The following is a 26,884-nucleotide window of genomic DNA, read 5'->3' on the forward strand; positions in this document are numbered from 1 at the left end:
GACAGCCCTCCTGCAGACTGCACGCCCGCAGAGCTCAATCAAGCTGAACAGGAGGCACAGCTGCAGGCAGGTCAGGGTCCTAGGGCCCATTCGGAAGCTCCAGGCATGAAGAACAGCAATTCAGTCCACAGGTGTGGCCGCATCCTGGCTGCTTGTTTTGAAACAAGCCTTTAGGATGCCAGATGCTGGTTTTTTTCTGATAGCCAGGCACCATCTCATTTCTTCACCACATGTGGCTAGAGTGTCCAAATCTCCAGGGATCCCTTTATGAGGGCAAGTGCCAAGCAGGGCCACAACATAAGAACGAATTGTTCTAGATTAGGCCTGACAGTTAGATGCAAGCTAATAGGTCAGCTCTTCACCTTCCTGCTCCTGCAGCTTGATTGGTTGGTAATTTCAACTTGCCAATTAATAAAGACTCCATCCCTTTGGATTTAAATGGCAAAACGACTCCTTCAGGCAAACTCTCAGGCTTTTGGAGATCCTCCATCTTCTATTTCTCTGCTCTAGTCCAGCGCCGGAGCAGCTGGCAGAGCTGTGTGGTCTCCTGGGAAGTGGACAAGTCTGGAATCTACTCTAGTGGAGTCTCTGGCATCTCTGGTTTCTAAATCAGTTTTCCTTTTTTGTACTTCCCACCATGGGCAGAGGCATCCTAGTGGTCCAGGGCCTAAGCACTCAGCTGCTATCCCAAAAGTAGCCAGTTCAGACCATCAGAGGAAGGTGTGGCTATATGTGCTTGTAAAAACCACAGCTTTGGAGACCCGGTGGAGCAGGTCAACTCTGTCCTATAGGGTCTGTGAGTTAGAATCGGATTCACAACCATGGGTTTTATGGGGTCACGGGACACCTTGGTAACAGCCCTCCCTTAAAGTCTGCATCCAGTAAACTGTCCTCCTCCCTTTTTCACAACCATGGCTCACTGATGGTCTCCACTGATAACTCAATGTCATGTTGCCCGTTGCTGACATTGCAGACCTCTGTGGGTCTCATTCATGTCCTCCAGAAGTTGTTGGGTTAAGTCGACCTATGCTTCTGCAACATTGGGGATCTCAGAAACTTTAGGAAGAAATCCCCTGCCCTCTTTGTCTAAGACACACAACCATGCCAGACATTTCGACCCATAGCAGCAGGGGTGGGGCTGGGATTGAAGTGCACTTCACTCAGCTCTTATACTCCTTGAAATCTGAGTTGTTTGCTTTATATATGACTTTTTTGTCCTTCCTTGAAGCATGAATATGTTAAATTTCTTCTAGAGCTATAGATAAAAATTCCTAGCTCAGAGATTTTTCTTTCAAGAGTATTATAAGATTTATGCATTGGGGCTTTTAGGCTCCTGGTTTTCACACCAAAAACTTTTCTCTCAAACTAATTTCTCTGCCATAAGTTTAAAGTAGCAATTTGTAGGTGCAAACGTTGGTTAAGAAAGTAAAAAGGAACCCCAAACTATTGGGGCCATTAATGAGGGAATTGGGACAAACCTGAGAACCTTGGCACAGGGATTACATAGGCTATCAGAAATCGGGAAGGACACCAACACAGAGAAGGCACAAACTGAGCAGTGAGATATACTAAAGATAAAACACCTATGTACATTGAAAGAATTCACCAAGAGAGTAATAACAGAGACCACGGAATGGGAAAACATCTTTAGTAATGACACATCAGACAAAGACCTTATTACTAAAATCTACAATACTCTGCTAACCTACAAACAGAAAAAAAAATTGTCCACTCAGGAGGTGGGCAAAGGACCTGAGCAGGAGTTTCTCAAGGGCAGAAATGGCTAATAACTATATAAGGAAATGTTCCAGATCTCTAGCCATAAGAGAAATGCAAATTAAAACAACTATGAGATACCACCTCACACCCTCAAAGATAGCCCAATTCAAGAAATCAGAAAGTAACAAGTGTTGGAGGGCATGCGGAGAGATAGGGACTCTTGACTACTGCTGGTGGACCTGTAGGTATGTTCAACTATTATGGAAATCGATTTGGCAATATCTAAAACAGTTGGAAATTGAGCTACCGTATGATCCAGCAATCCCCCTCTGGGCATATACCCAGAAGAGAAAAAAAACAAACCATGGGCAGACATCTGTGCCCCAATGTTCATCGCGCCACAGTTCACAATTGCAAGGAGTTGGAAATAGCCCAAATTCCCATAAACAGATGAATGGATGAAAAAATTCTGGTACATACATACAATGGAGTATTACGCATCCCTAAAAAGCAGTGATGAACACATGAAGCACATCACCACATGGGAAGAACTAGAGGAAATTATGCTAAGTGAAGTAAGCCAAGCACAAAAGGACAAGTACTACATGAGTCTGCTGAGGTAAGCTCAAAAAACTCAAAAGGCACATAGGTAAGTAGCTACTGTATACATACATCCCTGGGGTGAGGTCCAGGTAATATGGCAGGGGCCAGGCTAAACTCAGGGATACATATGGTAACCCATTAAAAAGGCGGGAGGGGGAAGGTAAAGGTAGCCGGGGGAACAGGGCACTAACCCACACAGGGGAAGGGTGTTGATTGTGTCTCCACAGGGAAAGAGGGACCAGACTTCAACCTGGAGCTCCAAGACAAGAACGCAACACACTGACATGAAGCAGGGAACCAACAGAGAGGCCTGAGGGGCTGGCCCCATTACCAACTAAGTGGACAGCACCACCCTCCTCCCCAGAAGAATTCACTTCAGAGGACAGCACTAGAGCTACAGCTCAAGAAGAGGGACTTGTCTGATCAGAGCACACAGGAGTCAACGAGGGGGAAAAGGGAAAAAAAGAAAAAGAGTGACGCACATCCTGGCTCACTAAGCCTGAGGACAATGTTCCTGCTCAGAACAGCAATGCACAGAGACGACCACAGGGTGGGCCTCACCATGGGACACAGTGTTCTTCACTGACCCATAGCACCATGGGGGACACCACTAGAGACACACTGGCAAGAATTGTGCTCGCCCTGAGCCCACTATGCGGAAGCCAGCCACTGAGGGCATGCAGCAGAGCAGCAGGGGTGAGGGGGTAAGCAGAGCAATGAAGTCCCCAGTGATAGATGTGGTGCCAGGGCATGGCACCCCATCAGCCTAGACTGGAAAGCACTCATGAAGGACAGCAAATAGACCCTGAACTATTTATATGGTTTTTTTGTGTTGTTGTTGTTGCAGCTATTGTTTTATTTTCTATAATTGCTTCGTTGTATTCAGTCTTGTGAAAGTACATAGCATGTCTACCTGGAAGGGATAGGCGGGATAAACAAGCCAGAAGAGAGAACAGCAGGATGACAGTCCCGGGGGACAGGGGGGAAGGGGAGATTGGGGAAAGGAAGTGGGTGTTAACAAAACCAGGGACAAGGGAACAACAAGTGATCCAAAATCAGTGGCAAGGAGGGTGTAAGAGGTCTGGCAGGGCTGGATCAAGGGCAATATAACTGAGAGGAATTCCTAAAACCCAAATGAAGGCTGACCATGATAGTGGGACAAGAGGAAAGTACAAAGAAATAGAGGAAAGAACTAGGAGGCAAAGAGTAGTCATAGAGATTTAAATACAGGCATATACAGATGTAAATATATTTATATACGACAAGGGGGAAATAGATCGATGTACATATATTTATAGGTTTAGTGTTAAGGAAACAGATGGACGGTGGGCCCCTGCTCAAAGTACTCCCTAAACACAAGAACACTTTGTTCTAACAATTTGGCAGTCTGAGATACTCACCTTCCTGGCACGATCGCTGAAGACAATGGGTGCACAAGCAAATGTGGTGAAGAAAGCTGATGGTGCCCTACTACCAAAATATATAGCATCTGAAGTCTTAAAGGCCTGAAGATAAGCAAGCAGCCATCTAGCTGAGAAACAACAAAACCCACATGGAAAAAGCACACCAGCCTGTCCTGACTTGATCGCTGAGGACAAAGCGGGTACATGAGCAAAAGTGGTGAAGAAAGCTGATGGTGCCCGGCTATCAAAAGAAATAGTATCTGGGGTCTTAATGGCTTGAAGATAAACAGGCAGCTGTCTAGCTATGAAACAACAAAGCCCACATGGAAGAAACACACCAACCTACCCCAACACGATCGCTGAAGACAAAGTGGGTGTGTAAGCAAATGCAGTGAAGAAAGCTGATGGTGCCCGGCTGTCAAAAGATATAGAATCTGGGGTCCTATAGGTTGGAAGATAAAAAAGGGGCCATCTAACTGATAAAGAACAAAGCCTACATGGAAGAAGTACATCAGCCTGTGAGATCATAAGGTGTTGAGGGGATCAGGTATCAGGCATCAGAGACAAAAAAAAAAAATCATAGCATTGTGAAATGAGTGGGAGGGCACAGTGGGGACCATAGGCCCATCTGTGGGAAATTGGACATCCCCTTGCAGACGGGCTGTGGGGAGGAGAAGAGTCAGTCAGGGTGCAGTGTAGCAACGATGAAATATACAATTTTCCTCTAGTTCTTGAATGCTTCCTCCCCCCACTATCATGATCCCAATTCTACCTTACAAATCCGGCTGGACCAGAGGATGTACACTGGCACAGATAAGAACTGGAAACACAGGGAATCCAGGACAGATGAACCCCTCAAGACCAGGGGTGTGAGTAGCGATACTGGGAGGGTGGAGGGAAAGTGAGGAAGAAAGGGGGAACAGATTACAGGGATCTACATGTAATCTCCTCCCTGGGGGACAGACAGCAGAGAACTGGGTGAAGGGAGACGTTGAATGGTGTAAGATATGACAAAATAATAATAATTTATAAATTATCAAGGGTTCATGGGGTGGAGCGGGGAGGGAGGAGGAAAAAAATGAGCTGATACCAAGGGCTCAAGTAGAAAGCAAATGTTTTGAGTATGATGATGGCAACATATGTACAAATGTGCTTGACACAATGGATGGATATGTAGATTGTGATAAGAGTGGTATAAGCCCCCAATAAAATAATTTTTAAAAAAAGAAAGTAAAAAGGCAAACTACCATATGGGAGGAAATACAATACATGTAATTGACAAAGGATTCATAACCAGAACAAGTAAAGAGTCCTTAAAAATTAATAAGAAACCGACTAATAATTCAATAGCTAAATAGACAAGAAACTTAACCAAGCAACTGCTAAAAGGACCAGTAAATATAGTAAAGGAAGTTCAATCTCATTTGTCATCCAAACACAAAATTCACTGCCATTCAGTTAATTCCATTGCAACAACAAGAATGATGTTGCATTGTGGGGATTATAACCAGTGTCATCAGACAAAATGTGTATGACTTATAAAACAGAAAACTAGTCTATTCTGTAAACCTTCACTCAATTCACAATAAAGTTAAAAACAACAACAACCATACACACAAGCACACAAAATCAAGAACAACAACATAAATGAAAAGAAAATCCACAACAGAAAGAACTCAGCACTGGAAATTAAACTGAACAAAGACACTGTCAACTCCTGAAAGGTGGGGAGACAGAAGAGAAACATAACAAAAGACAGCATTAAACTCATAGCTCCTGATACTCACACACTGAATGTAAATGGCTTAAACGTTCTTGTAAAGAAACAGAAAGTGGCAAGATGAATTTTGAAACAACCAACAAAAAGCAAAGCAAAACAAAACAAAAAACAGGATCAAAATGTTGTCTACACCCTAGACACAAAGGTATAAATAAACTTGAACTAAAAAGATGAGAAGAAACATGTATCAAGCAAACAGCCAAAGAAGAGCAGGAATGGCAATATTAATTTGTGATAAAATAGAATTTTATGTAAAACCTACCATAAAACAGGAAATATAGTATATAATAATTAAAGGGTTAATATACCAAGAGCACATAACTATAGTAAACATATGCACCTAATGATAGGACTCCAAAATACATAATACAAACTCTAACAACATTTAAAAAAGAAATCAATAGTTGTAAGATAATAGGACGAGAGACTTCAACACAATTTTGGTGAAGGACAGAATAACTAGGAAGAAAGGCAACAAAGACACAGAAAATCTAAAGAACATAATCAACATAATTCAACAGCATATCAAAAGCAGCACAAAACAAAACATCACAACCAAGTGGAATACAATCAGATATGCAAGAATGGCTCATTAGACAATTAATCAATGTAATCTGCCATGTATGTAAAACAAAGAATCACAAGATCATCTCAATTGATGCAGAAGTTCAACACTCATTCTCGAAAAAACTCAGTAAAATAGGAATAGATGGGAATTCATCAGTATACTAGTGGGCATTTATAAAAAGTCAACAGCCAACATTATTCTCAACAGGGATAGAAAGCATTTCCCTTGAGAACTTGAAGATGACAAGGATGTGCTACTGAAAGTGATAGCTAGAGAAATAAGGCACAAAAAGTAAGTACCGCACATACTTGACTATTAGCTGACCCGAGTACAAGGCAAGGTACCTAATTATTACCTGGGAAACCAGAAAAACTAATTGACTCGAGTATAAGCCTAGGGTGGAAAATACAGAAGCTATTGGTGAGTTTCAATAATCAAAACAACTGAAAATAAAATTACTAAAAATTGAGAAATCAGTGAGGTAATGTATTCAAATATTTATTTTAAATAAAAAACATAAATAAAAGGACAACTGAACTGAAATTGGCCTTTTTTAATCAGAAAATCATATGATTTACTATGCCAGGAATAACACAATCAAGAGGAAGGTGCGACATTCATTACCAAAAAAATTGCAAAATGAATCATGCAATACAATGTTGTCTGAGATAGGATTATACTTATATACCTTCAAGGAAATCCAGTCAATACAACTATTATTCAAATTTATGCACCAACCACAAAAGCTCAAAATCACTACCACTGAGTTAATGCTAACTCATAGTAACCCCCCGTGGGTTTCTAAGACTGGAACGGTTTATGAGAAAGTCCAGTTTTTCTCCTGCAGAGCTGTGGGTGGTTTTGAACTGCTGACCATGGGAACTGCAGCTCAATGAATACAAAAGCTAGTGATGAAGAAATTGAAGAATTCTAACAACTACTTCAGTCTGAAATTGATCAAACATGCAATGAAGATGCATTGATAATTATTGACAATTGGAATGCAAATGTTGGCAACAAAGAGGAAAGTCATAGTAGTTGGGAAATATGGTCCTAGTGATAGAAAAAAATGGGCTGGAGATCACATGATAGAATTTTGCAAAACCAACGGCTTGTTCATAGCAGATACCTTTTTTCAATGACACAAAAGGACTTCCCCAGTGATGGAATACATAGAAATCTAATTGACTACATCTGTGGGAAGAGACAATGGAGAAGCTCCATATCAGTGCCTAAAACCAAAGGATCAACTGATCATATGGAAGTTCAATGGAAAACTGAAAAAATTAAAGCAAGTTCATGAGAGCCAAAATGCAACCTGAATCTATCCCACCTGAACTTTGAAATCATCTCAAGAACAGATTTGACTAATTGAGCACTAATGACAGAAAACCTGATGAGCTGTGGGATAACATCAAGCACATCATTCATGAAGGAAGTAAAGGTCATTAAAGGGCAGAAAAGAAAGAAAAGATCAAAGTGGATGTGAGAAGAGACTCTGAAACCTCCTTTTAATTACAGAGTAGTTAAAGCAAATGGAAGAAAGGATGAAACCAAAAATTTCAAAGGGAAGCTCCAGAAGATGATATTAAATATTATCATGAAAGATGCAAAGACCTAGAGTTAGAAAATAAAAAAGGTCAAACACACTCAGCATATCTTAAACTGTAAGAACTCAAGAAAAAATGCAAGCCTTCAGTTGCAATATTGAAAGATTCAATAGGTAATTCAATATTGGATACAGGAAGCATCTAAAGTAGAAGATGGAAAAATACTGAATATACCAAAAAGAACTAGTCATTATTAAATCATTTTAAGAGGTAGCATATGAGCAAGACCCAATGATACTGAAGGAAGAATTCCAAGCTACACGGAAAGCATTATACAAAAACAAGGATCCAGGGATTGACAGAATACCAACTGAATGTTTCTTTTTTCTCCCACATAATATTCAAATTTATTTTAACATAAACATTGTCTGTTATGTACTATTATTACTTCTTAAAATTCATTTCACTTCAACACAATAAAAGGAAAACATTTAGACATATGAAAGGTTTGTGAAAAAAAAACCTATCCTAATTCAAAGCATTTTTCTTCTGCATACCTAAAGCTTACAAACGGATGACTTACAATCTATTTTGGTGAATGATGGAGTAGAGCTTTGGATTCACAATTTCAAACCCACCACATATTTAAGTATTTTAAAGAATTTTAAAGTAGGCATAAATGTACATGTTGCACACCCTCAATTACCTCCAATTTTGTCACAGAGATATGAATCAAGCTTCACGGTTGCAAGGATGGTGAGACCTGGTCTCATGTACTTTGGACATGTTGTCAGGAGATACAGTGCCTGGAGAAGGACATCATGTTTGGAAAAGAGGAGGCAAGTGAAAAAGAGGAATGTCCACAAGGAGATGGATGGACACCGTGGCTGCAACAATGAGCTCAAGTATGGAAACAACTGTGAGGCTGGCACAGAAGTGGGCAGTGTTTCATCCTGTTGTGCACAGGGTCACTGTGGGTTGGAACCTACCAGCAACGACCTGGTTTGAATCTAGATTCTGAAGACGATGGGGAACAAGGGATCTAATTGCTGATATCAAATGAATCTTATCTGAAAGCAGAGGCTACCAGAAAGATGTTTACCAGTGCTTTATTGACTATGCAGACAGTTGACTATGTGCATTATGACAAACGATGGATAGCCTTGAGGAGAATGAGAGTTCTAGAACATTTCATTGTGCTCATGTAGTACCTGTGCATGCATCAAGAAGCAGCTGAGCAGGCAGAACCAGGGAATACTTCATGGTTTAAAATCAGCAAAGTTATATGTTAGGATTGCATCCTCTCACCATACTTACTGAGTCTGTGTGCTGAGCAAATAATCTGACAAGCTGGACTATTATGAAAAAAGAATGTGGCACCAGGTTTGGAGGAAGGTTTATGAGCAATCTGTGATCTTACTTGCTGAGTGAGGCAAAATTGAAACACTTGTTAATGAAGATCAGGGATTGCACTCTTGAATATGGATTACAAGGTAATATAAAGAAAACCCAAATCTTCCCAACTGGACCAGTAGGTAGCATCATGATTGACAGAGAAAAGACCGAAATTGTCAAGGATTTCATCTTGTATGAATCCACAATCAATGCTCATGGAAGCAGCAGCCAAAAGATCCAAGGACCCATTGCATTGGGTAAATCTACCGCACAGGACCTCCTTTAAGTGTGGAACCGCAGGGAAGTTATCGAGGACTGCCCAAAGAACAAACAAATCTGGCTCAGTAGAAATAAAACCAGAATGTTCCTTAGAAACTTCTAGTCCTATCTCCTCCCACACAGATCAGTGTGTCTTGTTTGTTGTCCTTGGTACACTCAACATTCTTCTCCAGCACAATTCTAGCCCATTCTTCTTTATTGAGTGTCCAACTTCCACATGCATATGAGGGAATTGAAAATACCATGGCTTAGGTCAGGTGCACCTGAGTCATCGAGTAACATCTTTGCTTTTCAATACTCCAAAGAAGTCTGCAGAGTTACCCAATACACCTAGTCTTTTGAGCTCTTGGCTGCTGCTTCCTTGAAAATTGACTATCCTTGACAACTTCAACCTTTTCTCTTTTAATCATGATGTTGACTATTGGTCTATTGTGAATACTTAGGCCTTTTTTACATAGAATTGTAGCCTATACTAAAGGCTGCAATCCTTGATCTTCATGAACAAGTGGTTCAAGTCCTTCACACTTTCAGCAAGCAAGGTTGTGTCATCTGCATATTACAGGTTGTTCATTATCCTTCCTCCAATCCTGGTTTTATATTCTTCTTCGTATAAGCCAATTTCTGATTATTTGTTCAGCAGATAGATTGAATAAGTATGGTGAGAAGAAAGAACTCTGACACACACCTTTCCGTATTTTAAAGAATGCAGTATCCCCTTGGTCCATTCGCGCACCTGCCTCTTGATCCATGTACAAGATCCGCATGAGCATAATCAAGTGTTCTGGAATTCCCATTCTTTAGATGATCCAGTTTGGTATGATCCACACAGTCAAATGCCTTGGCATCGGCAGTGAAACACAAGTAAACATCTTTCTGGTTTTCTCTGCTTTCAGGCATCTGACTTCAGCAATGATATGGTTTCACATCCTCTTCTGAATCGAGTCTGAAGCTCTGGTACCTTGGACATGTTATCAGGAGAGACCAGTGCCAGGAACAGGACATCATGCTTGGTCAAGTAGAGAGGCAGTGAGAGAGGAAGGCCCTCAACAGGAAGGATTTCCACAGCAGTTGAGGCAATAGGCTCAAGCAGGAGAACTGTGAGGGCGGCACAGCACTGGGCAGTTTCCTTCCGTTGTACAGAGGGTCGCTATGAGTCAAAACCGACTCTATGCCAACGGCCGAGTCGCGATGAGTCCCAATATTGTCAGCCACAATTCCGCTTGGTACCGTCTCCACAGAAGTCGCTCCGAGTCGCGGCGGATTCAACAGCTCGTAAACTGTCTTCACAGGAACCAAGGATGGTGGGCTGGGAGAAGATACTTTCACTAGGACGATCTCGTCTCGCGGCCGCTCCTCCTTTCTTTTTCACAAGGGGCCTCCCCGCGCTGGGCGCTCAGGGTCACGTGAGGGCCGGGGGAGGGGAAGTGGGCGGCTCCGCGGGCGCCATCTTGTCGGAGCGCGCCGGGCGCGGGCCGCGCGCTGCCTTTCCCCGCCCCCTGGCCCGGCCGCGCGCTGCCTTTCCCCGCCCCCGGGCCCGGCCGCGCGCTGCCTTTCCCCGCCCCCTGGCCCGGCCGCGCGCTGCCTTTCCCCGCCCCCTGGCCCGGCCGGCCTTCGCACGTCTCCCCTCCCCCTCGGCTCTGTGAGTGGAGGAGCTCGAAGCCACGCCGGCGGGAAGCGGGGTGGGCGGGGCCTCGCGTGCTCGCGCCCTCCAACCGCCGGCCGCGGCTGCGGGGGCGCGCTCGGGCGGGCGCTGAGGCGGCGCGGGCTGAGGGGAGGGACTGCTAGCTGCGGGGGCGGCGCGCGGCGGCTGTCCTACGGTGGCGCGCTCGAGGCCGGCGTCCGGGGCGCCGCCAGGTCGGAGCTGCCGCCGTGGCCGCTGCTGCCGGAGCCATGTACCGCAGCGGGGCGCGCTCTTCCACCTCCTCGCACCGGTCTAAAGACGGCGGCGGCCCGCGCGGCGGCCGCGGCTCGGGTTCTTCCTCAGGCCCGGCTCGCCGCGCCTCGTCGCCGTCCTCCGGGTCCTCTTCGTCGCGGACCCCGGCCCGCCGGCCGCGCTCGCCCTCAGGGCACCACGGCCGCCGGGCCTCGCCGTCCCCGCCGAGGGGTCGCCGCGGCTCGCCGTCCCCAGGCCGCGGCCGCCGGGCCTCGCCGTCCCCGTCACGGGGTCGCCGCGGTTCCCCATCGCCGCCGCGGGCCCGTCGCGCCTCCCCGTCGCCGCCGCAGCGGGGCCGACGACTCTTCCCGCCGAGCCCGGGCGGCTTCCGAGGCAGCAGCCGGGGGGAGTCCCGCGCCGATTTCGCCCGGGACGGCCGCGGAGACCATCCAGGCGACAGCGGCAGCCGGGTAATTGCACCCCTCCTCCTGGGCCGCCCCCCAGGCCCCCGCGCCCAGGCCGCTCGCTTCCAGGAACGCCGGGAGCCGGCCGCCCCGAGGCCTCCGGAGCTTGGGGAACACTAAAACGGGCGCCCCGTCGGGGTGGGGTGCCCCTCTTCGCGAGGCCAGGCTGGCGGTGCGGACGAGTTTCCCACGGACCCGGGACACTTGTTTTTTGGAGAGTTTGCTGGGAGTTCCCGGGCTTGTCATCATGCCCTGAAGGCCGAGCTGCCTGCCCCCAGGGTCTTAGGCCAGGAGTAATGTCTGCCCAGGTGTCGAGGGAGGGATGCTGGTCCCGGATAGAGACCTAAGGGGGAACCCGCTAGCCCCCTAACCTGGAGCTGCTGCAGGAGGAATAACTGTGCAGAACCACAGCTGAGCTACAGGCAGGAGCTACTGGCTAGCCAACCCTCCCTCTGCATTCCCTTTCCAGACTCACAACCCTCCGGGGGGTGGGGGCACAGTTACTAGGATCCAGTCCCGCACAGCGCAGGGAAGCCAGTTAGTTAAAGAGGCAGCGGAGCTTCCCGGTTCCCAAAGTCCAGCAGCATTTGAACTGGTGTGTTAGGAAACGAAGTTGAGCTGAGACATAAGCTACGTACGGTGGCTCTCCTGGTCACCACCACTCCAGTAAAGCCTCTGAATCGGTTCAAGCACACTTCTCTAACCCGATTGACAATGTGCCTCTCTTAACATGCGTACCCCCCACCCTCCACCCCCAGCTCTGGGCAGTGGTAGTGTGAGGCGTTCAGTCACTACAGAGGAAGCAGGGGAGAGCAGAATGCTGGTCCCACGTTCTTCCTCTCCGTCTCAGCCCACTCTGCCCCGGTAAATGGCATCACAAATCACTCAAGTCAGAAACAGGGCATTTTTGTTTCCTGTCTCCCCACATGTGAAAGCCTTGTCAACTCCATCTCCTTGCCTGCAGTATTGCTTTAGGCTCCTTGGTACTTCAACTCTTGCTACCCTTCCGCTTATTCTATGCACAACAATCACAACGAGTTTTAAACCTTCATTTTATGCATTGTCAGGTCTCTGTTGAACATCTTCCATGTACTAGAGTCTACTAGACACTGTTCTGGGCTCTAGGGATAAAACAGTGAGCCAACCAGATCAAAATAACTCCGCCCTTGTAGAGCCAGCATGCTGTCAGGGGGAGCTGGTTAAAAAAGAAGTAAAGTGCTATGGTGTGGTAATTGTGATTAAGTGTGAAGAAGAAAATCAAGTGTAGTAAGAAGTGATGACTTTTGAGAGTGACTAGGGGAGACCTGGAGCCCCAGTGGTATAGTGGTTACAAGTTGGACTGCTAACTAACTGCAAGGTCAACAGTTTGAAACCACCAGTAGCTCCTTGCAAGAAAGTTGAGGCTTTAAAAAAATTGTTTTATCAGGGGCTCATACAACTGATCATACTCCATACATACATCAATTGTGTAAAGCTTATTTGTACATTATTTGCCCTCATCCTCAAAATATTTGCTCTCCACCTAAGCCCCTGGCATCAGCTCCTCATTTTTCTCCTCCCTCCCCCCTTCCTCACGACCCCTTGATAGTTTATAAATTATTATTTTGTCATATATTGCCCTGTCCGATGTCTCCCTTCACCCATTTTTCTGTTGTCCGGCCCCCAGGGAGGAGGTCACATGTAGATCCTTGTAATCGATTCCCCCTTTCCAGCCCACCTCCCCTCTACTGTCCCAGTATCGCCACTCACACCACTGGCCCTGAAGGGATCATCCGCCCTGGATTCCCTGTCTTTCTGGTTCCTATCTGTACCAGTGTACATCCTCTGGTCTAGCCTGGCTTGCAAGGTAGAATTGGGATCATGATAGTGGGCAGGGGTGGGGAGAAGGGGGTGGGGGAGGGAGAAAGCATTTAGGAACAAGAGGAAATTGTATGTCTCATCGTTGCTACATCGCACACTGACTGGCTAGTCTCCTCCCCAAGACCCTTCTGTAAGGGAATGTCCAGTGGCCTACAAATGGCTTTGGGTCTCCACTCTGCACTCCCCCCTCATTCACTATGGTAAGATTTTTTTGTTCTGATGATGCCTGATACCTGATCCCTTCGACACCTCATGAACGCACAGGTTGGTGTGCTTCCATGTGGGCTTTGTTGCTTCTGAGCTAGTTAGCCGCTTGTTTACTTTCAAGTCTTTTTTTTTTTTTTTTACTTTCAAGTTTTAAGACCCCAGACACTGGGCACCATCAGCTTTTGATAGCCAGGCACCTATCAGCTTTCTTCCACATTTGCTTATGCACCCATTTGTCTTCAGCGATCGGATCAGGGAGGTGAGCACACATGTGAGTTTTTGTTCTTTGATGCCTGGTAACTGATCCCTTCAGCACCTCGAGATCACACAGACTGGTGTGCTTCTTCCATGTGGGCTAGATTGCTGCTTGTTTGAAAGTTGAGGCTTATGACTCATAGTTAGTCTCAAAAACCCACAGGGGGCAGGATTACCCTGTCCTATAGGGTCACTGAGTCCAAATCAATTCCTGGCAGTGAGGGAAGACCTCTTGAGAGGTCTTTTGAATAAAGGCCTGAGGGAGGTCATGGTGTTGAGCCATGTAAGCATTTAGAGCAGCAGTTCTTAAATTTACTTGGCCTTCTGCCCCCTTTTCAGGGGAAAAACAAAAGTACTCAGTGGCCCCCTGGCAATTAAAAAGTTTTGGACTATGGCCCATTCCAAAATAAAGTGTAGATATCTGCTTTTGCAGCCCTCCCCCCCCACCCACCCCCACCACCCCTCATGGTTCCAGTAACCTCCGGGGAACAGTAGTGCCCATTTTGGGAAACCCTGAGAGGATAAGTGTAGTTTGATAATAGCATTCCCTGCTTAAAACCCTCTGGTGCATAAGGACAAACTACACATTTCTTCAGTATATTCCCTACGTATCTTCATTTCTATCACTGTGCTGCATCTATACTGTACTGTTACTCAAAGCACATCATGCTCATATCTGAGGTTGCCCTTCCTAAGACATCCTTCCACATGATCTTGCAAAGCTGATGTCGTCCAGACCTGGGTAAAATACTATCACAGAAAGCCTTCTCTTACCATTCTACCCAAAGCAGCTCCTTCTTTCCCCCAGGTTTTTGATTTTGTGATTTTATGACTTCATAGCATTTAGTGCTATCCAAAATACTTAAAAATTTTAAAACCACCCCTTCCCTTTTTTGTGACTCGTGGACTTCACTAGAATATGTAGGTTCTGAGAGCAGTAACTTGATTGATTCCTCTATTCCCATGTCCAGTTTCTGTCAACAAATGAGGTCACTGATGGGAGGGTTTGAGGTGTAGCCTTTTGTCTTGAAGAACTTGATAAAACAAAATTATTTTTTAGAGTACTATTTTACCATAGAAATAGCCATGGTGGTATAGTGGGATGCACATTAGGCTATTAACTACAAGGTTAGCAGTTCAAATCCACCAGCAGCTTTGAAAAAAAAAAGCCCAGCATACCCAAAGGGCAGTTTTACTCTGTTCTCTAGGGTCGCTATGGGTTGAAATGGACCAGATGACAGTTTGGATCTTACCTTAGTGGTGCAGTGGTTGAAGTGCTCGGCAGCAAACCAGAAGGTTGAGGACTTGAACCCACTAGCCACTTTGGGAGTAAGATGTGGTAGCCTGTTTCTGTAAAGATTTACCACCTTGGGAGCCGTGTGGACCAGCTGTATTCTGTGCCGTAGAGTTGAAGTAAGTTGGAATGGACTCAACGTTGGCCTGTAGGTTTGGTGGGATCTTGAGGTAATCATGTTGAGCCACATTTTTTGTGAGCGAGAAGAGGAATTTGGGGCATAGGTATATCTTGACTCTGCTTGACTACTGTTTTATGTTTTACTTTTTTAGAGACACTCTCCTGGTCTGCATCCTGATTCTTCCTTGGAACAGAGTTTAAGGATTACTGTTGGAAATGACCACTTCCGTGTGGGCACACCAGAAAGGCGGCGGCTTAGTGATGGGCTGGGGTCACCAGTGGATAATCTGGATGATCTGGACAGGTAGGCTTTGCCCAAGGCAGGGCAAGGTACAATAGTTTCTGAAAGTGGAATGTAGCTGTTTTTTGCTATTTGTGTATCCTTCGTGATCTCCAGTACAAAGTGTAATCATAGAAAAAGCTTTCTAAAAAAGGGAATAGTAAATTGATGTGAATTCTATTGTTTGATGAATCATGCAGAATCCTGACCCACCTGGAAAGAGGAAGATTGAGGAGATAAGAGTCAAGAGTCCCTTAAATTTTAATAAATAAAAATGGTGTTTAAGAGTTTTGAAATACTAGAAGGTAAGGATCCCTTCAGAAAAGGAAAAATTCTTCACAGAAAATAATTTTCTCTCCCCTCCCCTTAAATAAAACAAAAGCCTTTTATTGAAAATTGAGTAAGTTTCCCATTCAACATTTTTTACTCATTTTGTTTCCCTTCATTGATTGCAGTCTCCACATATCCCACTTCCTCCCTTCCTGTATTTCTTGTTTCCATTCCTCCTTCTCCTCCTCTCCTAACCCTTCTAAACTCTGTCCTTGGGTAAATACTACCCTTTTGATCTCAAATGGTAGATGATTCTAAAGTGTGCCTACCTCACTACTGTTATTGTTTCCTTTGTAGACTTGTCTATGTTTGGCTGAAAATGGACACTTGGAGTGAGTTCATTTCCAGACCTGATGGGTGGCTAATGAGTGGCCATAGTTTCAGGAGTTTCACCAGTCTCTTATCAGATTGATAAGCCTGATGTTTTTTAATCATTTTGCGTTTTATTCCACAGTTTTTCCCCACTCTATCCAGGACCTTCCAATATGAAGCTCAGTTCAGAAAAGTTCATAGTAGTAGCAGGGCACCATGTAGTTCTGGTCCCAGGGTTGTGGAGACTGACATTTGTGTGGTCCATGGGTCCATTGGTCTAATTGTTTCTCTGTGTCTTTGGTTTTTATCATTGTTCTTTATTCTGGACAGGTAGAGGCCTCTTACACCTTATGTGACTTCTCATAAGCTTTCAGACTGTTACTCAGTAAAGTAGACTGGGGAACATTGTCTATGTTGACTTTAGTGTCTCCTGAGACAATGGTCCTAAGGTCAAGGAAATAATTTCATAATGATGTTATTTTTCAGTTTATTTAGATTAAAATATAGATTCAGAAAAGTAAATAAATGTATGCTTAATGTATATTTCTTTATTATATATATAAGGCATTAATAGGAAGTTAAAAATCTTTAAAAATGTATAATTTCAGTTATTACTTTACAAGTATTGATTGTTAAGGAGGGACAAATATGCCCTATACAAAGTTGAATGTGGGACCTCAGTTATTAAGAAATTAATTACTGATGAGAAGGAAATAATCACGTTTAATGCATCTTACCTCTCAATAGTTAAAATCTGAGGATAGGAGTGGAGGAAAGCACTATTTTTGAAAGCTGAGACCATGTATCTTTTTATCTCTGTCCAAATAAAAATTCCCTTTTTAACAGGTATTTTCAGAAATGATGAGTAGCAGCCATAAATCTATGTAATGTCCCTCAAACAGATTGCCTACACAGTGGTGTATAAAGCATAGGCAGATTGGCAGGGGGTGACAGCTAGGCAGGAAGTCTGAGGATTAGTGTTGTGCTTGCTGAATATTTACTTGAAAGCTCTGGTGGCTGTGGACATAGTAAAGTAAGGTGAGCCAGTCCTGTTCGATGTAATAATGAAGCTTTTGAAAATAAGGCTCAAGATACATGACATTATCACTTATTTGAGACAACTGTACTGCCTTTCCGGCCACTTCTTTTGAAAGGTGCTTGAGTAGGCATTCAGGTTGGGTGGTGTGCAGTGTGATTTTTTTCCTTCCGTGCTGAGGTTTTGAGGTAACTTTAGCATTTCCTCTTGTTAAATCTGGAGTGTCACTTACCCTTTGTGTAAAAGCTTTGCCAGGTATATGTTCCAGATAACCAACTGTCTGTTTTAAGTTATGATTTTTTAGGGAGTTTGGAACAATTTCTTTCTTAACTTCATACATTAGAGAAAGTAAGGGTAAGACTAATTAATAGGAAATACAAGATCATGCTTTCTGCTTCATGGACACTTGTGGTTCTTTCCTCTTGTTTATTGGTTGGGGATAACCACTGCCCACTACAATCAGGCCACAAAACCTTGGAGTACTTTAATAGCTCCTGATACAAGTGTAGTCTTCTGCCCATGAAACAAGTCATTTTCATCCTTCATATATAAATATTCCTTTTCCACTTCTCACCCTCAAGGTCCTGTTATTTTCATCCTGAATCTGTTTGATTTTTGTCAGGTTTGAATTAGAACCAAGTTGCCAGAATTGTCTCTGTCTTCAACTTGGCAATACTCTTACTGTGAAAAGGGAGTGTGAACTTGTGTGGAAAAAAAATCTGAAGCACTTTTAAAAGCAAGTTGATGTGATTCTTCTTTAGTGAGCAGCCATCTGAGGTGCAACCATTGTTTCTTCTCATCTGGAGGCAAGAAGAATGATGAAAATCTAAAGACAATTGGAATTATTTAGTCCAGTGGACAAATGGACCATGCATACATCAGCATCTACAACCTTTAGACCAGGAAAACTAGATGATGCTTAACTACTCTGCAAATTATCACACGAGAAGGGCTTAGGTAGAGTGGGAGAAAAATGTGAAACACACCCAAAATCATAAAAGAGACATGTCTTATTGGCTGGATAGAGACAGTGGAACCCCCAAGACTATGGTCCTTTGTCACCCTTTTGGTCTGGAAATAAACGTACTCCTGTATTAGGATCAGCAGCAGCATTCACGAAGGCCAAAGTCAGACTAAAAAAAGCCTCACTGCCATCGAGTCAATGCAGACTCAGTGACTCCTGTGGATGTGACTCAGTGCTGACTCATAGTGATCCCCTGTGGGTTTCCGAAACAATTATTGTTTACAGGAGTAGAAAGCCTAGTCTTTATCCTGAAGAGTTGCTGGTAGGCTTGAACTGCTGACCATATGGATCACAGCCTTGTGCATAACCACTGCACCAGCAGGGCCCCGTCAGTGGCTTAGAAAAGGGAGAACGGTCAGAAACAAGAAACACAGGAAATAGAATAAATGATGGTACATTGAGGGAATTGCAGTGGATGAGTTGGAACAAAATGTTGCATGTGAAACTAATGACCTGCTCTGTAAACTTTCACCTCAAAATAAAAAAGTAATAAAAATAAAGGGAGCATGTTCCATAATAACTAAAAAATAAAGCAGCAAAACAACTTAGTATGCCTACTAAAATGGTTGCTATTGATAGTCAACAAAAGTGATAACTATATAAAGACTGAATATCAATGTGGGAAAATATAATTAATACTAACTGAAAAAAATCCACAACTGCATACTTGCTAGTCCTGTAGAAAATAAATAAAAACTTGTGGATGTGAGGTTGATTTCTTCTGATTACCAAAGAACTTATATGTTCATTTATAATCATGGAATCCTAACCTCTTAACTCTTTGTTCCTGACAAAAATTGAACTTAATTTGTTTGTTTATTTATTTTTTAAAAATTATTAATTGGGAGTTAATACATATTCCATAAGTTCACATGTCAAGCAGAATTGTACAATTGCTACCACAATCCATTTCCAAGCATTCATTTTCTTCCTGGACTCCTTGACAATCGTCTCCCTTTTACCGCTCCACCACCATTGTACATCCCTCACCCGGAAACCCTTATTCTACTTGCTGCCCCTATAGGTTCATCAATACTGTGTTCTTTTTCTTTTTAATTAATTTTTGCCTATGCAAGAAAACCACTTTCTTAGAGCTCTCAGCAAAGGAAGGAATGAAAAATTTAGGCTCTAAAGTTTGGGCTTTTTACATCATTTAGGTACATTTTTTAGCAGCTTAAAAAGATAATTTATTGACTTATATTTCATATATCATAAAATTTAATCATGCAGTCATATTAAAAATAGTTGTGCAATCATCACCACAATCCATTTCACAACATAATCTCATACTCATTAGCATTTCCCTTAAAACCTCCCCTGCCATTCCCCTAGGTAATTATTAATCCAGTTATTCTGTCTCTAGATTTTCATATCATGGATTTCATATACAGAAAATCATAAGAAAGACAAACAGGAAGCAAACGACAACCAAAAAAAGTGTGGGGGGGCAATCAAAAACGACTAGGCAAAAGAGAAAAACCTCAATAGAAGAGAAACCAGAAAACAGTAATAACAAACTTTTAAAAAGGGATCAAAAGGTATCTCAAATGATGAGACATTACATTTAACCTAACGACATCGGAGGGTTTACAGTGCTCCGAGTAGCACAGCTATTCTCAGCCCTGTGATCAGAGAGGGCTCAATGGAGGTTTAAGCTACCTGGGGACCCTGTAAATGGGTTTGGGGCTTCCCTATCATCCATAACCTTCCTAACTGGGTTTTTTATTTTTATTATTTTTATTGGGGGCTCATCCAACTCTTATCACAATCCATACATCAATTGTGTAAAACATATTTGTACATTCGTTGCCCTCATCCTCAAAACATTTGCTCTCCACTTAAGCCCTTGGCATCAGCTCCTCATTTTTCCCCCTCCCTCCCCCTAGCTGTTTCTTTGAGAGAGAATTTACAAACCATATAATTCAGCTGTTAAGGTGTACAATTCATTGATGTATTATATTCACGGAATTGTGACTCTGCCACTGTAGTCAATTTTAGAACATTTCCTTCCCCCCCCCCCTGCACTATTTGTTTATTCTGGATATTTCATATAAATGGAATCATCGCACTATAAGCTTTTGTGACTGGCCTTTCACTTAGCATAGTGTTTTCATGGTTAATATCATAATGTATACCACCATTCCTTCATTCCTTTTGCATTGTTATTAATATTTCATTGTCTGGATGTTTTGTTTGTCAGCTCCTCAGTGGTGTTTCAACATTTTGGCTACTTTGAAAATATTACTGTTCATACTCCTGTGTAAGTTTTATGTGAACAAATGTAATACATTTAAAATTTTCTTTTTTAATAGAAACTTTTAAACAGTGAGCCCCATGTACCCATCAGCCACATAGAAAAATCAACCAGTCAATAAAAAAACTCTGTACTGCAGCAAAGAGCTACACTTAAGCATAGCCTTTCAGAGAGGCGTCTTCTCTGGATGTTACTCTTGGAGAATGGGGACTCTTCCCAGGGCTTGCTCTTACTGCGCCTCGGGGAGCATTGAGGAAGGAAGACACGAGCTTCTCATAGCAATTTGATTTCTGCCTTTACATGTATGATAATTCATACTTTTTAACACTTTACCTTTCTCTTTTTTCTTTGTCTCGTTTTGTTGGAGCTTATAAGTTTGGAGTGGAGACTTTCTGAGTGCTTCTCTAATTCCTAGTTTCTTGATATTTAGTTTGACTAGATTCTAAGTCAGTATGTCACTTAGTTGGGACATATAATATACTTGTAGTTGGAGCTGAACATGGGAGTGTAGATAAACTTGTCCTTACTCTTAGAACCAGTGTTTTCCCCATACTAATGATCAAAGAAAGACTTTATGGATGTTTGGTCATGTTTTATTCTAGGGTGACACAGCTCATGGACATATCTTCTTGGAAAGAGGTGTGGAGAGCTATGCATAGCTAACAACCCTACAGAATCAACTTTCTATTATAGCTACATGTTTTCTTTAATTATACAATATATGTAACATGATAATTGCTATTTTAGTCCCTTTATGTATACAATTCAGTGACAGTTAATTATAATCACTGTCACCCTTTCTGTTTGGAAAATGTTTTTATCACCCTAAATAAAAACTCAGTACCCATTAAACAGTAACTACCTAATTTGAGCTCTCTCAGCCCCTGGTAAACATTAATTTGCTTTTATTTCTATGCATTCTGTAGTTATATTTGATTTCAGACTCTATTTAATATTACATTGAAACCTCAAAATGCCCCTGATTCTTGGGGAGGAAGTGGGTAATGGGCATCTAGATTTCCAAAGATTACACACTTTGTAGAAGGAGGTGATAAAGCTCCTAAAGTTTAGCTTTTCCTAAAGTTGTTTCTAACTATTTAAAATAAGGTTGGAGCCCTCATGGCATTGTGAACTACTCATTGTGCTGTCAACAGTAAGGTCAGTGGTTCAGATCCACCAACTGTTCCATAAGAGAAAAATGAGGCTGTCTGCTCCTTTAGAGATTTACAGTTTAGGAAACTATTCTAGCAGTAAAGAACTATTACTAACAGTAAGGAAACTATTCTAGCAGTAAGGAACTATTCTATTCTGGCTTTATATAGAGTCACTATGGGTTGGAATTCACTCCATAGTAGTGGGCAAAATAGGTCTGGTGAGTAAGAAAAGGCAACTTTTTGGTGTCTGTTGACTTTGTACACCAGAGATAGAAAAGCAACATTGCAGAAACAAACAAGTAATTTCTAGATTAAAAATAAAAGTTAGGTACTAGAAGATGATACTGGTACCATGTATACTCATGTATAAGCTGACCTGAATATCAGCCGAGGCACCTAATTTTACAAAAAAAAAATTGCATTTATAAATGTGCTGAAAAACTTGGCTTATACACGAGTATATATGGTAATTATCATCTGGATGATAATTGTCACTGCCATGTGAGTGACATGTAAGTACTTTCATTTTTCATTCAAATTATTCAAAAACTGTATGCTTAAAGTGCTAGAGAATCTTTATTTCTATTTACAATTTAAATCAGAACTTGTCTTTTTGAACCATAGGAACTCTGTGTGCAGCGGACATAAGAAAGGTTAGGATTGTTGTGGGTAGCTTAAAGAACATAGGCCCCAATCCTGCATTTCTGTCTGTATTGCACAAAGATCTAAGATCTTTTTACTTCTATGAAATAAAAAAATGTAGTGAGTTAAAGCATCACTTTTCTTAGGCTTAAGATTAGCATTATTTTATTATCTAGAAGGCAGGAAAGAGGGTAACAAAACAGATGAAGTTGTGTGACTTTTAATATGTGGGCCAGCAAGATAAAACATTTAGAGACTCTCTTAAAACTTTTCAAAGAACCCTGCCAATCAGACAAATCAGTAGTTTAAAGAAATTTTTTTTCCTACAGCAGAATACTTTTTTACGTGAAATGCTGTTTAGAACTTTAATATGAAGCAGAATGAGTTGGGGCTAGTGTTCCTTAAAGGGAGCCCTGTTGGTGTGGTGGTTACCTGTTGGTAACTAGCATGGGAGAAAGATGAAGTTTTTGCAGAGTTACAATCTTAGAAACCCATAGGAGCAGTTCTGTGATTTACAGGGCCACTGGGTATCAGTGTGGACTCTATGGCAGTGAGTTTGGTTTGGGTCTGAGTGGTATATAAATGAGGTAGAAGGCTCAGACACTTACTCCGACTGATTTCCCCGTACCTCCTTCCTTAGCCAAGTTCTCCATTGTTATAAGAATCTCTTTGGAACTCAACTTGAAAACAATTGACCTAGACCAGTGCTTCTCAAACTTTAAAATGCATACAAATCATGTGGCAATCTTGTCAAAATATTAATTCAGTAGGTTTGGGTTAAATCTACATGTTTAAAAATTCCCAATTGTATTTATGCTGATGGCCTGAACCACACTTGGAATAGCAAGGAGTAGTTAGTATGGAGTTGTGTAATATGGGGTTCCTTATATTTAGCTAATAGTGTTTCTCATCTCCTAAGCCATAGCATAATAGTTTGCATCCCTCAAGTTCAAAGAAAGCCCTGTCTAAATATATTGATGTTTCCTCTTGATTAGAAACTGAAACTGCTTGTGCTACTGGGGAAAGGAAGAGGAAATGTCCCATGGATATAACAGATTTATTTTTGTGTTTCATTACTCTCACCTCTTTCCAATCCAGTGATGGCTTGTCTCTTTTCCCAGGGATGACCTAACTGATGATTCTGTCTTCACACGAAGCTCACAATGTTCTCGAAGTCTTGAGCGATACATTTCCCGAGAGGAGAAGCCCCTGAGTTCCTTTTTGGGACAACTTGATGAGGACTACCGAACAAGAGAAACATTCCTGCATCGATCTGATTATAGTCTCCATATCAGTTGCCATGATGAGCTTTTGCACAGCACAGAACGGAGTAGAGACAAGCTCAAAAGCCCCTACTCTATACGGTCTGAAGAGAGGAGCCAAGAGGCCAAACGTCCCCGTTATGATGACACACAGAAGATACCAAGCATGGGAGGTTCTCACCCGAGTTTTACATCAGAGATGCACAACTATCGACAGCGTAGACGAAGCCCAAGCCCTAGGTTTCTAGATCCTGAGTTTCAAGAACTGAACCTTGCTAGGAGAAAGCGAGAGGAAGAGGAGGAACAAAGTAGGAGCTTGAGCCAGGAGCTAGTGGGAGTTGGTGGTGGTGGCACTAGTTGCCCTATCCCTGGATTGTCAGGTGTTCTGTCAGCGTCAGAGCCGGGCTATTCTATGCATCGACCTGAGGAAGTATCTGCATTGCCCAAGAAGTCCATTCTGAAGAAGCGGATTGAGGTGGACATGGAGCCTTCCATTCAGGTCTCTGTCTTCTTTGATCTTAGTACTGTAAAGCCCGGTTGCTTTCTTGGGGCTTTATCTCAAAGGGTATCTTAGTAATGATGTCCAGTGAACCAGCTTTGCTTTGTCTGTGAGCTGTCACACTTTCCATATATCCCCATAGGAAGCGGTCGACCACATACTGCATTAGTCAAGGGCTTCTGTTGCCATCAGTGGACTTTCTTTTAATTTTTAAAACATTCTTAACAGTTTTATTGGAAGTAGGATTTCTAAACACATTTTGAATAGTGCCCAATATAATTTTTTCTCCCCAAACTTGAATAGCGCTTTAGGAATCTTTGAGTGTGGGCACTAATGCAGTTCAGTTGGCCTCATTTCCTTATTTTCCTGTACTGTAGCAGTGGCAGCTGGAGAGGTGTAGACCCACACCTTGAGCCTGCCTAAGGATACTCTTCCTCCCTGTCACTCATACTGTTCTATTAATTTAGGGGAAAAAAACCCAGAAGTATTTATGTCTATTACTAGTTTTCTGAGATTTTGCATAGGGACTAAGTCAATTGTGTTTGTTTTTACAGCCTGAGAGATTTCCCAGTAGTACCAGCTCCTGCCAGGATCATACTCTCTACACTGGACATTCATCTATTCCTCTTAGTGGTGCTTTAGCTACCTTTGCCTCGGAAATTGAGAACCCCAAGGAGACTGCCTTAAAGGGATCTCAGGACAAACTCTACCAATGGGGTCCCCACCATGGGATCCCCAAAGACAACAGTCCTCTCAGAGAAAAGTTAGGAAGTTTTTTATACCACAAGGAGAAATTGGATATGAAGACTGAGGAAGCTGAGCGGCACACAGACTTGTTGCTGCCCCATGAGAGAGCCAGCCAGGATGGCAGTGGTTTTTCCCGCATTCTGAGCATATTGACAGATTCTTCAAGTACACAAGAGAAAAGGCGGCGTAGCTTTCCTGATATTGAGGATGAAGAGAAATTTCTCTATGGGGATGAAGAAGAGGACTTAAAGTTACAATCCCCACCAAAGCTCCGTAGCAGTTCTGAGAGTGAAGTTAGGCAGAAGGCAAACTCCCTGCCCTCTTCAGGTGTAGCCGTAAAGCGAGAATCCCTAGAAGAGGCCAATCCAGAATATGCCAAAATTCATGACTTGCTTAGAACCATAGGACTGGATATTGGGGTAACAGAGATTAGTAAACTGGCTGTGCGCACCCAGGAACGACTTCATGGCAAGAAGCAGTCATCACGTTTATCAGCTGACCCCCATTCTGCTGGGGACCGACACTTCTCCTCTGACTGTCATCCCTCAGTTGACCACCGTTTCTTGGACCCCCACAGACTAGAGAGCATGGAGGCACGCCATAGCAAGACTCACTCCCCACAGGTGTCCCATCCACATCCAGCCTCCCCTGTGGATCCTTACGGATACACAAAAAATAGCCCTCCTTTTCTAAAGTCTGACCATATAATGGGTCAGGTTTCAAGACCAGAGGTGATTGGTAGTGGGTTTCAGTCATCTATTGCAGTCAGATGCATGTTGCCCTCAGCCCCATCTGCTCCAATTAGACATTCACACCCTGCTGCTTTATCTCAGTTTCACATACCAAGAGCCCCTCAGTTTGCTGCAGTTCAGATACCTCAAAACTACCAAGGACCTGCCATTCCCCTTGCCTCTTTTGATACCTATCAACATTACATGGCATATGCAACATCAAGGTGGCCCAAGTACCCCACTTCTCAAACATCAAAACATTCCCTACTTGAATCACACAGGATGATGCCAATTACTAAACAAGCTACTCGAAGCCGCCCTAATCTCCGTGTGATTCCCACTGTCACTCCTGATGATCCCAAGCTGGAGGAATCCGCGCTCAGCACTGTTCCCTCTGTTCAAGTGCCTGCCCAGGTGCCCTTCCCAACATTCGTAGGATTTAATTCTGAGAAGAACTCTGATGAGAAGAATCGTGCTTCCCAAAAGCAGAAGGTGAATATTAGCTTTGAACATCTGGTAACCTTCCCCTTTTGTTTTAACACAAGTTGTTACTTGATAATGCTTATAGTTTATCAGAGTCTAATAATATGTTGTGACTTTTTTTTTTTAATGCAGTTGTTATACCATCAGGTTTTATTGGATTATTCCATACTGTGGTAAGGGAGCTAAGGCTGGGGTAAAGGTAAAATAATTCTAGGTATATTATAGAAGTGATAAAATTATGTAGGGATGAGGAATATAAAAATGAATTTGGAGTGGAAAAATTAATACATAATTTAAGTTCTGAAGGTCCCTACTGCTTACTTAGGATATATATAGATAGAAATGTAATGTAAGTTTGTTTTATTCATAAAATAATCATTGTACTATTTTTTACTAGCATACATAAAATAGTTTTTATTATGGTTGTTTTAATAGTTAAAATTTGCATGTTTCCTACATAGTCTGTAATAGGATTAGAAAATTACAAAAAAGGGTAAGCTTCTCTTAATGACTCATTTGAATTACCTATGAAATTAAAATACTTGCTACTTGCTTAATATCTCCTAAAATACAAAATATATTCAATATGCAATACAAATCTTAATCAAATTAATATGCATTATTTACAAGCGCTGTACTAAGAAGGAATGAGTTAGCTAAACATGAAAATTTAAAAATGTCAAATAATTTCACCCTGAGTGACTGTTTGGAGTAGAAATATTCATTTAATACAAGGTTAATCACATCAAATTAGTTACAC

At 42.6% G+C, this 26,884-nt stretch overlaps 1 protein-coding gene across 1 annotated transcript in view; it reads left to right on the forward strand.

Annotated features, from left to right (window-relative positions):
• The first annotated feature begins 11,135 nt into the window (after positions 1–11,135).
• The window catches only part of ZNF318 (zinc finger protein 318), a 38,571-nt gene continuing 22,822 nt past the window's right edge, over positions 11,136–26,884 (forward strand). Inside the window, exons 1-4 of the mRNA XM_075555058.1 lie at positions 11,136–11,640; positions 15,523–15,674; positions 23,524–24,163; positions 24,718–26,133. Coding sequence (XP_075411173.1) covers positions 11,188–11,640; positions 15,523–15,674; positions 23,524–24,163; positions 24,718–26,133 — 2,661 coding nt within the window. The 5' untranslated portion in view covers positions 11,136–11,187. The remainder of the gene's footprint in view (positions 11,641–15,522; positions 15,675–23,523; positions 24,164–24,717; positions 26,134–26,884) is intronic.

The sequence above is a fragment of the Tenrec ecaudatus genome, chromosome 7 (assembly GCF_050624435.1).
Source record: "Tenrec ecaudatus isolate mTenEca1 chromosome 7, mTenEca1.hap1, whole genome shotgun sequence".
Classification (NCBI taxonomy): Eukaryota; Metazoa; Chordata; class Mammalia; order Afrosoricida; family Tenrecidae; genus Tenrec; species Tenrec ecaudatus.